The following is a 14,821-nucleotide window of genomic DNA, read 5'->3' on the forward strand; positions in this document are numbered from 1 at the left end:
AGAAATGAAATCAATATTTAGTAGATCCGCCTTTTGCAGAAATTACAGCCTCTAAACGCTTCCTGTTGGTTCCAATGAGAGTCTGGATTGTGGTTGAAGGTCTTTTGGACCATTCCTCTTTACAAAACATCTCTCGTTTATTCAGGTTTGATGGCTTCCGAGCACGGACAGCTCTCTTTAACTCACACCACAGATTTTCAATAATATTCACGTCTGGGGACTGAGATGATCATTCCAGAACGTTGTACTTGTTCCTCTGCATGAATGCCTTAGTGGATTTTGAGCAGTGTTTCGGGTCACTGTCTTGTTGAAAGATCCAGCCCCGGTGCAGCTTCAGCTTTGTCTCTGATTCCTGGACATTGGTCTCCAGAATCTGCTGATACTGAGTGGAATCCATGTGTCCCTCAACTTTGACAAGATTCCCAGTCCCTGCACTGGCCACACAGCCCCACAGCATGATGGAACCACCACCATATTTTACTGTAGGTAGCAGGTGTTTTTCTTGGAATGCTGTTCTTTTTCCTCCATGCATAATGCCTTGTTATGCCCAAATAACTCAGTTTTTGTTTCATCAGTCCCCAGCACCTTATTCCAGAATGAAGTTGGCTTGTCCAAATGTGCTTTAGCAAACCTCAAGCGGCTCTGTTTGTGCTGTGGGCAGAGAAAAGGCTTCCTCTGCATCACTCTCACATACAGAATCTCCTTGTGTAAAGTGCGCCGAATGGTTGAACGATGCACAGTGACTCCATCTGCTGCAAGATGATGTTGTAGGTCTTTGGTGCTGGTCTGTGGGTTAACTCTGACTGTTCTCACCAGTGGTCGCTTCTGTCTGTCCGAGTTTTTCTTGGTCTGCCACTTCGAGCCTTAACTTGAACTGAGCCTGTGGTCTTCCATTTTCTCAATATGTTCCTAACTGTGGAAACAGACAGCTTAAATCTCTGAGACAGCTTTCTGTATCCTTCCCCTAAACCATGATGGTGAACAATCTTTGTCTTCAGGTCATTTGAGAGTTGTTTTGAGACCCCCGTGTTGCTACTCTTCAGAGGAAATTAAAAGAGGAGGGAAAGTTACAATTGACCCCCTTAAATACTCTTTCTCATTATTGGATTCACCTGTGTATGTAGGTCAGGGGTCACTGAGCTTCCCAAGCCAATTTGAGTTCCAATAATTAGTTCTAAAGGTTTTGGAATCAATAAAATGACAACAGTGCCCAAATTTATGCACCTGCCTGATTAAGTTAAAAAAATTATTGCACACTTTCTGTAAATCCAATAAACTTCATTTCACTTCTCAACTATCACTGTCTCTCCTATGTGATATATTTAACTGACAATTTTTTTTATTGTAACAACCAACGATTTATACAGGAAAATAAAGACTATTAACAAGGTTGCCCAAACTTTTGCATCCCACTGTATCAGTATCACTTGTCAATACAGACAAAGACAGTACATTTTAAGCGTAGTTTAAAAGATAAAAAGCATTTTATGAAAGTTTGACCTTACTTGACCTTGAAGAAGAGGCCCAAAGTGACGTGATATTTAGATTCACCCTATATCATTACCTATACAAAATAATACAAACAGTAGCAGTAAGAAACATAATTTTAAATGGCTCTGTCTAGCATTATTATCACTTTGACCTTCACAACTCGACTCTACAGTCCTACAAAGTTTGATCAGAATTCATGCAAGACTTTTATATGCAAGTGTGTTTGCAGACAGAATGACAAAATTGAATGCACACACACGCAAGCGCTACCAAAAATGTAACCTCCTTGGTTTAGGTAAAAAATTTAAAAAGTGCATAAACTTTATGATATTACTCCAACTTAAGTTTCATCTTACAAGTAGGATTATAATTAAACGTATGCTACAGACCTTTGCTGAAGCATCAGGCACAAGTGCATTTTCATGATAATATCTGTCTATTTTTAGATCAGAATTTATTATGCCTCTCATGTATAATCATAATGTTTAAACACACACCCACGCATGTACAAAAATGGTGAACAAGACAGCATTTGGTTCTCCGAGGCACTGTCCTTGTACAGTATCCCAGTCTATTCATAGTTGGTTACATCAGCACCCACACTCGCCAGCTTGCTGGTTCCTCTGAGCTGTAACCAGCCAGCTGGTTTCAACTCGCCATCTAATTTTTGAGGTAGCGTGTCAGGCATGTTTCCCCTGCGATGCCTCCTCACTGTTGGTCTTAATGAAGCATAGTAGCTCCAAGAGCAATAATAAAGCGTGTGTGTTTAATCACTTCAACTAAATAGGTCTCCCATCTGAGCCGCAGTTGGGAGACCCATTTTGTTTTAAAACGTGAAACCGATCACTGGTGCAGCTCATATGTAAATATGGTTACGCTTTGCACTGGTGTGGTTTGGTTGTGAAGGATAAGAGAGCAGACAAACACAGTGAAACGGCTTATCCGTCCTGTTCGTTTTAGTACAGTTTACACCACAGCCTACTGAAAATTGACTTGTTCTGTGAAGAATAAAAAAAATCTCCTTAGGGCAGTGTACCCTGGTCCCCTGCTTATTGCACCAGTAAGAACTTTTTTTTTGTAAAAACCTTTTTGACACTAACCTGTTTTTCTGTGCAGGCCCATCTGCCATTTGCTGTAGTCGGGAGTGTGGAAGAAGTCAAAGTGGGGAACAAAGCAGTGAGGGCCAGACAGTACCCCTGGGGTGTCGTTCAAGGTGAGAGATGCTGACAAGAAATTTAACCACAATATGTTGTGTTTGTATTTTACAATCAAATAGCTGGTTTATTAACCCTTTATTGATCATGGGCCCAACGGCGGGCCCATTTTACAGGTAAATTTGAAGGGCCGGTCAATAAAGGGTTAAAGGATCATTTCTTGTTTGATTAATTTTTCAGGACTACTACAAAAAGAAAGTGTTTTTTTTCTTGTAAAATACCACATATTATATATCCTCAGTTAGAGAAAATGGTTATACTCCATAAAGTACTAGTCACAACCGGCAATGTTTTTTTTTACGGTCCATTGTCCAGTGTTGGTGAGCCTGTGCAGATTAATATCTGACAGGAGTGGCACCCTGTGTGCTCTTCTGCTGCTTCAAGGTTTCAGGGTGTTCAGAGATGCTCTTCTGCATACCTTGGTTGTAGTGAATGATTATTAGTTTTGCCTTGCTATCAGTTCAAAGAAGTCTGGTCACTCCCCTCTGACTTCGGACATCAGCAAGGTCTTTTCTTCTAGAGCACTGCTAGTCATCAGATATTTCCTCTTTTTTGAACCATCAGTAGTTTCTGAATTACTCAGCACAACCACTCTGGCACCGAAAACCATGCCACATTCAAAGTTGCCTAAGTGACCTTTCTTCCCCTTTCTAATGCATCTTGACCTTGTCTCTTTACTTAAAAGTACTAAGTTGTAATTGGCTAATTAGGCATTTGCATTATTGAGCGTTTGAATAGGCGTACCTAATGTGTGACAGGTGACTGTTTGGGATATTGGCACAAACGCTGAACTGTTGTACAGTTGCTGTTACGCCGTTTTATAAGTTTGCTTGATTTTCTTGTTTTTGCTGTGCTGTGAATGTGGCTGAAATCGGTCATGTGGGATTTTTATCTTTTGTTTATTTTTATATATCTGAGGAAGTAGGTGACTCAGTGTCCTTGTGCCTGTGTTTGGGTGTTCATGTGGATGTTTTGCAATATTAAAAGTCATACCAGGCAGTAACTCTGTATTTGAGAAAGTAGAATGAGAAAAACAATAAAGCCAGTGGAAGAAAAGTAACCTGCAGGAATCATAAAAAATAATATATGACTGACAAAGCTCTGAATCATATGATTCATTTTTAAATAAAAAAAACAAACAAACTAGTAGCTGGACTCACAATTTTATTTTTTTTTGTTCTTGTTTTTTTTATTTGTTTTTTGTTCGTTAAGGACGTTTTACTCAGTTAAGTATCCTTGGTGAAGGATGTTTCCTGCACGTGGCAGAGTGGCGAGTGCATCCCATAGTTTTCCTGTTTATTTTTACCCGTTAATGCAGAATGCCCTCCACAGCTGACAGTGTCACTTTATGCGGAGTGACACTAAAATGAAGTATGGAGATCGTTTTGACAGTGTCTCTGTGCGCACGCAGACAGTTTATCGTTAACGATGTCTCGTCTTTAGCTTCATGCATTGTGTTTGTAGGCGTGCAGAGCCTGGATGTATGCCTGGATATTGGCATGAATGCGTTGCCCGTGGAGACGTCGGGTTTCTTGGGAGTTTTTGTTTCCCACAGCTCATTCCTCTGTGTTTGTCAATGATGGTAAACAGTTTAATTTAATAATGTCTCTCACACACACACACACACACACACACACACACACACACACACACACACACACACACACACACACACACACACACACACACACACACACACACACACACACACACACAGATTTGCTGTGAGAATATTGCTGCTCATGTGGGAGTCATCCTCTCAGAGAACCTCGCTCACTCCCTTCCACTCTCCCTCCATCTCTCGCTTCCTTCCTTCCTTTTTCGTTTACTGCTCCCTCCCTCACCCATCCTCTCTTCCTCTCCTCTCTCCATTATCTAGTGGCCACTCATTCTCCAACCCTCAGAGGACACTGTGGTTATTTCTAAAGCCTGCTGCGTGTCTCCTGTGGGATGGATTCCTCTGGACTTATCAGTCACTGTGCTGCTCTAGTCCAGTCATCCGACAGACTGGTGCTTACTGCAAAAACGTTTTGTCAGCCCTGCTGTAAGCTCATTTCTTTCCTGGTTGCTTTTCTTATTTTTTTTTTTACAAGTGTTCTTATATATTACACAACACACAATAATGTATTATAGTTGCAAGCAGGTATGTAGTATTTGTTTATTTTTGTATTTAGAAACAACTATAACTTGTGCAGTAGACTCTTGAAGCTTGTTGTTGTCTGCATGGTTATGTCTCATCCGTAAAGTCCATCAATGTCTGGCATCAAAAGTCTAAATTGATGGGATATAATACAGCAAAGCTGCTTCCATTTTGACTCAGCCCTGCTTTCACACTGATTGCTCATCATTCATACAACACACTTGTCACAGTATCTGAGCACAGAGGTCTCTGTGTTTTATAACATGCAGCTAACTGAAGGGAGGCTCTCAATCTGTGGAAACAGTTTGTAGATGCCAGATGTCATATAGATGGGTTATGGTAACCTCTTAAAGAGTCATGAGAAATTTCCATGAGCTTGAAGAAAGACAGACGAGGGCTGTCTGCTGACTAAAAGAGCTATTCAGGGGGTCTTTGTGTGTGTGTGTATTTAATCTTCCCCAAGATCTCATTGTGCTGTTATCTCTGAACTCCAGACATCTGTGACACGTAGCAGACCTTCTCTGCAGCTTTCTATGTGTTACTATTCACACAGATAGAAAACGACACAAAATTAAGAATATTTTTCTGGCATCAAATTACACATCCCTAATCACATAAACAGTAAATCCTGAGAATGTGTAGATTTATGTAAGTTCAGAAACGTACATTTGTTCTTGATTTAAAAAAATGTATTATTCAGCATTAATCTACTCAGTAAAAGTATCACTAAAAGCTACTAAATAATCACATAGATCAAGTTTTTCGCAGACTTATTTTCTTCTGAGAATGTAATCCGTCCATTGATATTTCGTTGGTTTTAATATTTCAGCAGAAAGCAGAAATAAACAGTGACCCTGGATTTTTAAATTCAGAACTTCCACCAAACACGCCTGAAGACTCGTCACCACCCAAACAGCCTCACTGTACAAGGGCATTATTTGAACACAATTTATTAATGTTCTCTTATACAAACAAGTAAAAAGAAAGAAAGAAGAAGAGTCTAGACACGGCCCCAGAGGAAATGATCATGCACTGAAGTAATATGAGGTGAGATCACGTCTTTATACTGTAAAAGACAGCACTGCTGGTTCCCACATCCCTGCATGAAGTACTGCATGTACTTTACAACATGACTCGCTTTTATTACCATTTAAATATCGTAATAGTATATACACATAGTATGTATATAAGCCCACAGCAAGACAGTGAGAGATTAGCAAATTGTGAATATTTCCATCTGTCCATCTTAAAATTCTTGAAGAAAGCATAAATGACCCAGATCATTGTACATGTGCCCAAATTGTTTTGTATTTAAATGGTTATAACCCATTACTGTACTGTAATAAAATTAAAGGGTTAGGGTTAATGTTCCATGCCAATATTTTCTTGCCAGTGTGAAAAACCGTTGTCAATTTTTGTCAATATTTGCACAATAAGTCAGTGAGTTGACCTTGAAGACCTTGGTGGATGTAAGCCAGATTTTAATGGATTGTTAACATGACCCCACTCTACACCTCTACTAAGTTTTATCAGAATTGTTTCAAAACAGTTTGAGCTATGGTGTTTACAGATAGAATGACACTATCAAAATCCTACCTACCTCCTTGGCGCAGGGAATAAATATTTGGAAAGCAGTAAGGAATTCAAGGATTCAGCAGAGACTGAAGGATGTATATGATGAGGCAAAGCTTTCCCTAATCTGTAATATTTATCTTTGAAACTCCAAACATCTGGAAGCCTTTCCAAAGACTCACGGAGCTGTTAATCAACCCAGTAAAAACCGATCATTCTAGATTTTTAATTGCATGAATGTTTACTTTTGATAACTTTATTTGGAGCCACATCTCTCTTGCTTGCTTGCTTCTGTATTTCTGTGCATGTGTCTGTGTACCAGCAGAGCCATGTGCTTCTGTATCTTGAGGGCTCAGTGCTGCAGGCAGTTGGAGAGTTGGCCTTCATTCAGTCCTCACGGGGGTGTGGTGGTAGTGGTGGTAGTGTGCAGAAGAGAGGCTATTAGATGCCAAATGAACAATAATTTTCTGTAGCCTGGATGCAGCCCCAGTAAACGGCTAGTTTCTTTTTTTTAAACCCATGTTTTTTCCACTAATGATGTGCGGTTAGCCAGCAAATTTGAGCAAAAAATACACAAGTGACTGAGTCATGCAGCTGAATGACTGCTGATTTTTGAAATTAATTTTGGTTTCAAAAGAATTTGTTAGTTTATTTTGTGTTTTGTCCAAGTCTAATAAAGGAATGCCTTCTTTTTTTTTTTTAAAGTTACCCTTTGTTGTTTTGTTTAAATATTTATGTTGCATTGTTATATTTTAACGTCATCCTCTGCAGACTTTCACATCTGTGTCCACCTGGAAAAGCTAATTGCCATGCTAATTGTGCTTTTTGAATGCCACCACTGTTGTTTATTCATCCTTAGAGCTTCTGGTGGTATTTAAACATAATGCCTTTGTATTTTCTCACCACGGTGACCTTTCTTCACAAATCGGGTCTGAAGCAACCAAAGTAATCTTAAGGGGTTGCTGAGTTTTGCCAGTAGGTTGATGAACTTGACTTTCAACAAATTTTTTAATGAGTTATGCTTTTATTTTTTTTAGTTTAGTCAAACATTCTATTAAGATATCCTTGGGATCTACTAATACTCCATTCATTGTTCTCCAAATCGTCTCCTGTTATTTAAAAGCAAAACAAAAAAAGCTTACTGAAGATGTTGTTCAAGTTAGTTTCCAATATAGACAAAAAGAGATCGAATGAACTCAGAAGGTATTAAAAGTTTTTATTTAATATACTGAAGTCTTGCCTTGCATGTTTGATCCGAACAAATGATGTTGCACACAAGTTAAACCCTTTTTGTTTTTATTTTATTTTAATAAGATTTCTCTCAGCAACAGCAGATCTGTAGCAAGCATTCTCGCTAGCTATAGTTGAATGGAAGATCATCGTTTTATGGTGGGAAACTGTCAGTATTAGCTAAAATACAAAACTCGCGTCAGAACTTCAGTAAATAATGGCAAATGGACTGCATTTATATAGCTGGTTTATAGTACTTCCTGATCTACAGTCCCCCAAAGTGCTTGTTTGACTTTTCTTTCTGCCTGTATTAGCTCTTTATGACTCACTTGTTTTATCTTAACTTTGAGATTGTTTTACTGTACAAAATGGTTCAGTCATCTTAGGGTTTCCTGCCATTACAGATCTTAGCTTTGGCCTCAAAATGAAACACATTTTATTATCAGAACAGTCCTTATTGTTTTGATGGGGTGAGGTGACCTGTGACTGAAGGCTTCAACAGAGTGGATGCCCAGGGCACCCATCATCCCCTCTCCCCTCCTCTGCTGTCAGTCTGTGAGGCAGGAAACACTTCCTGCCCTTTCGTCACCATGAAGGCATTTAAGTGTGAGACTCACTCAAACGTGAAACTAAAGTGAAAGTTCTCTCCAGTTGAACAAAGTGAGCACGAAAAGTGCAGAATATGAAGTCTGCTGGAAAAAAAAATTGCTTTGGTTTAATTTAATCACTCAGGATGGCGTATATGTACATGCCGAATTATCTGTTTCCTGTGGAGGCTTCACATTCCTGCTTTTAAGAGGAAGAGAGGCTGAGGGAGTGACAGATGGCATGTTAAAGTCATTTGAAAATGATGGCCAGGCACTGAATGAAGGCGTGAAGCAAGGACTGAAAACAACATTATTTGGACACCAGAAGAGTCTAATGTGGAGGGAATAACTAAAAGGGCCTCCTGAGTCTCTGCTGCTGTACTCATGGCGTTCTGTATTTGTCCTTTTAGTTGAGAACGAGAGCCACTGCGACTTTGTAAAGCTCAGAGAGATGCTGATCAGAGTCAACATGGAGGATCTGAGGGAGCAGACACATGCCCGCCATTATGAGCTGTACCGGCGCTGCAAGCTCGAGGAGATGGGTTTCAAAGATACAGATCCTGACAGCGAGCCATTCAGGTAGATGGTGGACACACCCAGTGCAACACAGACAATGCGTTTATTGAAAGGCTCACACAGTCAACCAACTGTCAACAGCAATGAAAGGAAACGATTATCTTTTGAAGACTGTGCCTAATCTTTCTTTGTTTCTGTTCTCTGTCCTGGCTTTACTGCTCTGCAGCCTTCAGGAGACGTATGAGGCTAAGAGGAAAGAGTTCTTGGGGGATCTGCAGCGCAAAGAGGAAGAAATGCGGCAAATGTTTGTCAACAAAGTAAAAGAGACGGAAGCAGAACTTAAAGACAAGGAGAGAGAGGTCAGTCTGGAAAAGCCGAGCTGTCGTTTATTTGATAGTCAATTGCACCTGACATGTCCACACATCAACTTCAGGTGCTTTTTTGTCAGAAGATCAGAAATATTGTGCACACAGTTTTGCATGGCATCTGTAAAACCTGTTGAGTTCAGCACATTTTAAGATATGACAAAGTGTCTGCACATGTGAATGACCGACTCTGTTTGTATTGGTTTATCCTAATCACTCATATCTGGCACCACTGTGAGAAAGTACCAAGACCCTCATCACACGATTTCCCTACAGTGAGGCTCAAAGTTATGACTCAGTGTCAGTTTAGGAAGCTGTGACTACACAGAAAGAAATGCACAGATCAAACACTTTAAATTATTGTTTGTAACTTGACTGTATGTCTGATCTAAGAAAGTTTGTCTTGGCATTTTTAAATTTTGTGCAGTTTCTACAGTTTACCACCAACTTTCTCAGTGTTGGAAAGAGATGAGTTTTCACCTCCCATCATAGTATTACGATTGAAATCTACAAAAGTGCATTATTTCCTTGTTGTACTTGAGGAGTGCATAAAATGTTGCTTTTTTTTTTTTTTTTTTTTTTTCTTTCTTCTCTTTTCTTTGTGCAGGCTACTTTTAACCACATGACTAAACGTCTTTTTACTTAGGGCATTTTTAAAGAGTTCAAAATATATTTTTTTCTGATTACATTTCTGTTTTCCCCTTTTATTTCCCAAGCAGTAGCTAGCTACTTGGATTCACTGAATGCTAACAACAAGCCAACAGCTTGTTATAGCAGCCCTGAAGGACTGTTAACCTATTGGAGAGAACAGATTGGACCAGGACTGCAGTAGTAACTAGACTATGAAGGGGAACAGATGGATAGTTCTGCACTGATGGCACAGCCTTGGACCTTTCTGTCTGGCGAAGAATTCAGAAAACACTTCATTTCTTTCATAATTTTAGCTAATACAAGAAAAGGCACGTGACAAAACTTCGGGCACCTCAGACAGATTAAATAATACATATTACATCCATTTACACAGTGTAGTATATGAACACTATAGTTCATATACTTCATCAGGTGAACAGTGCAGAAAAAAGTACATACATACACAAAAAAAATAAATAAATTAAAAAAAAAAAAAATGTTGCTAAGGGCTCCCAGTAACCATAAAAGCCACACTTTAGGTCTTTAACACCTGCATTTAATAGTTTCTATTTTGTTTGAGTGTCTACTTGTCAACTATACAGGGCCCTCAAAAACACTTTGAGCAGCTCTGCAGTGCATCCAGTGTTATACATACCAAAGTGTTGCACACTGCAATAGCAGATGATGGTGTGTTGTCGATCACAAGGGAAGCAGTGTATGACTAAACAGGGGGATGCCCTGTTTTTCACTGCACTTCATAATATGGTTATTTAACCTGCTCTTAGTAATATAACCATGCAAGACAAAATTATATACACTGAAAAAATATAGGAAAAGCCAATGTTCAGTTCAGTTTGAGTATAAAAATATTAGTCAGACAAACTCTTCCTAAACTGCCCTTTCTTCTAAAGTTTCGTCTCTCTTGTCCTCATCCCATTTGTCCGTCTCCACACTCGTCTTCTCCCCCTCAGTTGCACGAAAAGTTCGAGCAGCTGAAACGGATGCACCAGGAGGAGAAGAAGAAGGTGGAGGATAAGCGAGGATACCTGGAGGAGGAGATGAACGCCTTTAACAAGAGGAAGGCGGCAGCCGAGACACTGTCCTTATCTCAGCCCGTCAAGAAAGACAAGGACAAGAAAAAGTAAGGCAGTCCCTCTAAGTCACTCAATCGTGTCATTCTTCTCTCAGTAACAGGAAGCTGCTTCTTTTTTAAACCCTACTCCTTTCTTTAAGTAATCCTCTTGCCTTTCACTGTGTGCCTTCAGAACCTGAAATGATTTCCCCGCTGCTCTTGTCTCTTCTTGTTTTGCTGAGTAACACTGATACACGAGGTTAGCATTCTGCTAATTCCCTTGGATTTATGGAGCCTTGAATAGAGCGTGTTTTGCTGCTTTAGACCTGTTGTCGACCTGTCTCCAATACACAAGCATTTCAACCATTATAAAGGCCTGGCATGCGTTAAGGAAACTTCCTCTCCTTTTTGTCCTGCCCAAGCTTAACATTTCCTGTGCTTTCACTCTTTCCTTTCGCCTCGCTCTAATTATTCAGGATACTCAGTCAGGAGGTAGTGAAAACCTCAGAAAGGGCAAAACTGATGTTTCAATAGGGGTGTGCTCATCGTTGTTAAATCTTCCACTTTATACCTGATGCTTTCTTCTTAAGTACGGTATTGGACTGACATGCATAGCGATCTATAGCTCACCCATCACAGCAGGGATCAAGGTGCTGCGGTTGTTTCAAAGCCCAGTCAGCATTGTTTTGAAATTCCTTCGTTTAAAGCTGCATTCTAGGAGCCTTCAGCTTGTTTTGTCTTTAGACCAACTTGTTCACATACTGTTGATAAGAGGCTGCTTTTTTCTGGTTTAGTCTTGGTCAAGTACAACTTGACTGTAGAAGCTATAAAATGAGTTTGATCTTAGACCAACATTTTTGCTCAACCTCCATAAAACTCATGTAGTAAAACAGAAGTTTAGCTTGAAGTTTCTTGAAGCTGATAACGTTTTGAAATCCTTATTAGGAGCTACAAAATGCAAGTTCAGTACTTGGATTCAACTTTTATCTGCTCAGTTTTTCATGAAATGACCTGGTCACGATCAGTGTTGGTCAAGTTACTTGAAAAAAGTAATCAGTAACTAATTACTGATTACTTCCCCAAAAAAGTAATCCCGTTACTTTACTGATTACTTATTTTCAAAAGTAATTAATTACTTAGTTACTTAGTTACTTTTTAAAAACACGATTTACAACCTGAATAGGTGATAAAGCGATAGATCTTTCAGCCCAATTCTACTTTTTCTGCATGATCCATCATACAAAATGTAATCAAATGGAAAAGTCTCTTTTTTTAACTTGTTTTATCAGTTTTAATCTTTTAACTTTATGCATCAAGCAAAAATTTAATTATATGCAACATTCTCTGACTTGAATAAATTAGTTTAACATTTAAACCTATTTTCTACACATTCCAGCACATAAAATAAAATATTTTTTGTGTTTACACTCACTCTTTCAAATAGATGCAAGTAAAACACAGCAGAAAATAAATAAAGTCAAAGACTCAGCGGTCCTGTTGCTCTATTTTCACCTGTAAAGCAGGCCTGGGGGTAGGTGGAGGTTTACCCTGGTGCACGTGTGCCGCGGTCAGTTGAAGAATCCGCGAGTTTCTCTGTGTACGTCGTTGTGCACTCGGTGCTTGCTTGGAAGTTTAGGGGTTTTTTTCGCTGTAAAAAGAAGTTTTCTTCCCACGCACGATGGACACTAATGTTTTTGTCACTTTTTATGGAATCAAACTCAAAGTAAGGTCAGTACTTCCACGCTTTAAACGCTGCGTGCTCATACTCTCTCCCACAATCGATATGTGAGCCATTGTTGATCTGCACACAGCTGTTGTCACAAACGTCGCACTCGCTTACGTCACTGTCATGAGACATTCTCGCAAAAAATCACGGTTTTAGTAACGCAGTAACGCAGCGTTCCTACCGGAAAGTAACGGTAATCTAATTACCGATTTTGCAATAGTAATCCCTTACTTTACTCGTTACTTGAAAAAAGTAATCAGATTACAGTAACGCGTTACAAGTAACGCGTTACTGCCCATCTCTGGTCACGAACCTTCTACCTGCCAGTCACTTGTCCTGTGAATATGGGGCACATATATCAACAAATAGCAGTAATTCCTGCACATTCATTCAGGATTTTGAGTTAAAGCTGAAAGTCTGCACTTTAATCTCATATTGATGATTTCAAGGCCATTTCAGACAGTCAAACGTGTACAATGTTCAGGTTTCACTTTACTTCAGTCTGTCGTGTAGCTCCTTTTCAGTTCTTTATCTGTGTTTTGTTTTGTTGGCTGGCGGTCCCTTACACACTGTATCACAATCAGAGCTGGCTTTGAGTGAAGCAAGCATCTCTGTGTGTATGCCAAGCTTTGGTCATAGGTGAACGGCAGTGAAGTCTTCATGGTCATTCCCACCAAGTTGACCAGGCATATGGCTCCATCTTGTGGCCGCTCACGTGCATTACTCTTGTTCCTGTTGCAGATCTTCCATTTTGTGCGTTTCCGAACATCATTTTTGGCCGTTTCACTCAGGACTGGTGTTCGAAGTAATCATCATACAGAGTGTAGTTTAAAAGGTTCACACCTCATTCACCAGCACACGCGCTACGATTTTATCTGAGCTTCCTAACTTCTTTGCTTCAGTGCTGCTTTTCTGATCCCTCTCTTTTATTTCACTTATTATTTCAGTAAAGTCGCTGTTTGTTCATTCGATTTATTTTGTTTATTGTTTGTCGTTGTTTTTCAGTTAATTTTTGGGCGCTGTATACCCTTCCTCACACGGCCATGGATTTGTCCTCCATCACCATAGCAGCGACAACATCTGTTTTTTGTTGGTTTGTTTGTTTTCGTTTGTTTGTTCCGACATTCCATCTTGATATTGTGCACACGGACCAAAGACACTGAGGATGATGATGATGATGATGATGATGGTGAAGCCACAGGGAAGAAAAGAGTGAAAGATGGTGAGAGATGATGAGCAAAAATATTCACGTTCCATCAGAGGCCATCTCATTTATTCAGGATCTTTGTTTGTTTGTTTTGCTTCCCCCCCTTTGGACACTTTTTAAAATAAATATGTATGTATATGCGTTTTGTTTTGCTTAATTGTGATTTAAATATTTTGTTGTTTTCTTTTTGTTTCTTCATTAACTATCCACACAAGAAATAAGAGCTTAAAACCATTCGAACCTTTGACTGTTTGGTACTACAACGTAACACCTGGGCAACATTTTTTAAACTCTTCAGCAAGTATTACAAAAATAATAAAAGAAGATATCAGTAAAGATTTTTGTCTTTAAATACATGATCTTTCTGAAAAATTGCCCAGATAAAATGTGTCGGTTAAACTTGGTTAAAGTTAAAGTCGGTTAAAGTTGTTTTTTTTGTTTTTTTTAATCAATTAAGCCCAAATAATATACTTAAATAGCAATAACTGAGTACCTGTGTACTGCATATTGCATACACATAGGTGCTGACAACCTAAACCTAATAATCTTAAGTGTTTTTTTTAAAGAAATGTATGCAATATTCTGGTGCTGTTTCAGTTTAACTCATTAAATGTATGTGAATATTTTCTAGAGCTTACCAAGCTTAATTTGCAAAATGTACTAGTTTTTAAATCTGATATTGTTATAAGAAGCACATATGATTGTGTACATTGTCCGTAAGTGATTTAACTTTATTGTAAACGGTGAGTTGATCGTCTCGATGTGACTGTTATGACAGTGGACGCAAACACAAAGCCAGTATATCGACGTAAACCCAGGATTCAGGAAACTATTCAGCTTGATGTAGACGCGTTTACACTCAGATGTAGAAGAGAGCAGCTGTATTTACTGTGTGTCTTTTGGAAATAAATGCAACCCCCCCACCCCACACCCTTCCACTCCTGACTTTGATGCGTCTCTGCCATGATTTGTTTGTCTATATTTACCCAGCGTGGAGCTGAAAGTGAAGCACAGGCAAGTGAAGACTCTCATTCCCTCAGGTGCGCATTAAGACAACACACAGAGGCTGAC

General features: G+C 39.3%; 1 protein-coding gene across 2 annotated transcripts in view; it reads left to right on the forward strand.

The window, feature by feature from the left end:
- The window catches only part of septin8a (septin 8a), a 32,132-nt gene extending 17,904 nt beyond the window's left edge, over positions 1-14,228 (forward strand). Inside the window, exons 6-10 of one of the 2 annotated variants that reach the window (XM_085421051.1) lie at positions 2,608-2,704; positions 8,645-8,813; positions 8,977-9,109; positions 10,717-10,886; positions 13,549-14,228. In XM_085421051.1, the coding sequence (XP_085277177.1) occupies positions 2,608-2,704; positions 8,645-8,813; positions 8,977-9,109; positions 10,717-10,886; positions 13,549-13,552 (573 nt within the window). In that variant the 3' untranslated portion in view covers positions 13,553-14,228. Of the gene's footprint in view, positions 1-2,607; positions 2,705-8,644; positions 8,814-8,976; positions 9,110-10,716; positions 10,891-13,548 lie in introns of those variants that run through there. The other variant, XM_085421052.1, reaches the window with a different exon arrangement.
- The last annotated feature ends 593 nt before the right edge of the window (positions 14,229-14,821 follow it).

The sequence above is a fragment of the Rhamphochromis longiceps genome, linkage group LG10, assembly GCF_057381845.1.
Source record: "Rhamphochromis longiceps isolate RC_006_pf linkage group LG10, R_longiceps_female_GT1.1, whole genome shotgun sequence".
Classification (NCBI taxonomy): domain Eukaryota; kingdom Metazoa; phylum Chordata; class Actinopteri; order Cichliformes; family Cichlidae; genus Rhamphochromis; species Rhamphochromis longiceps.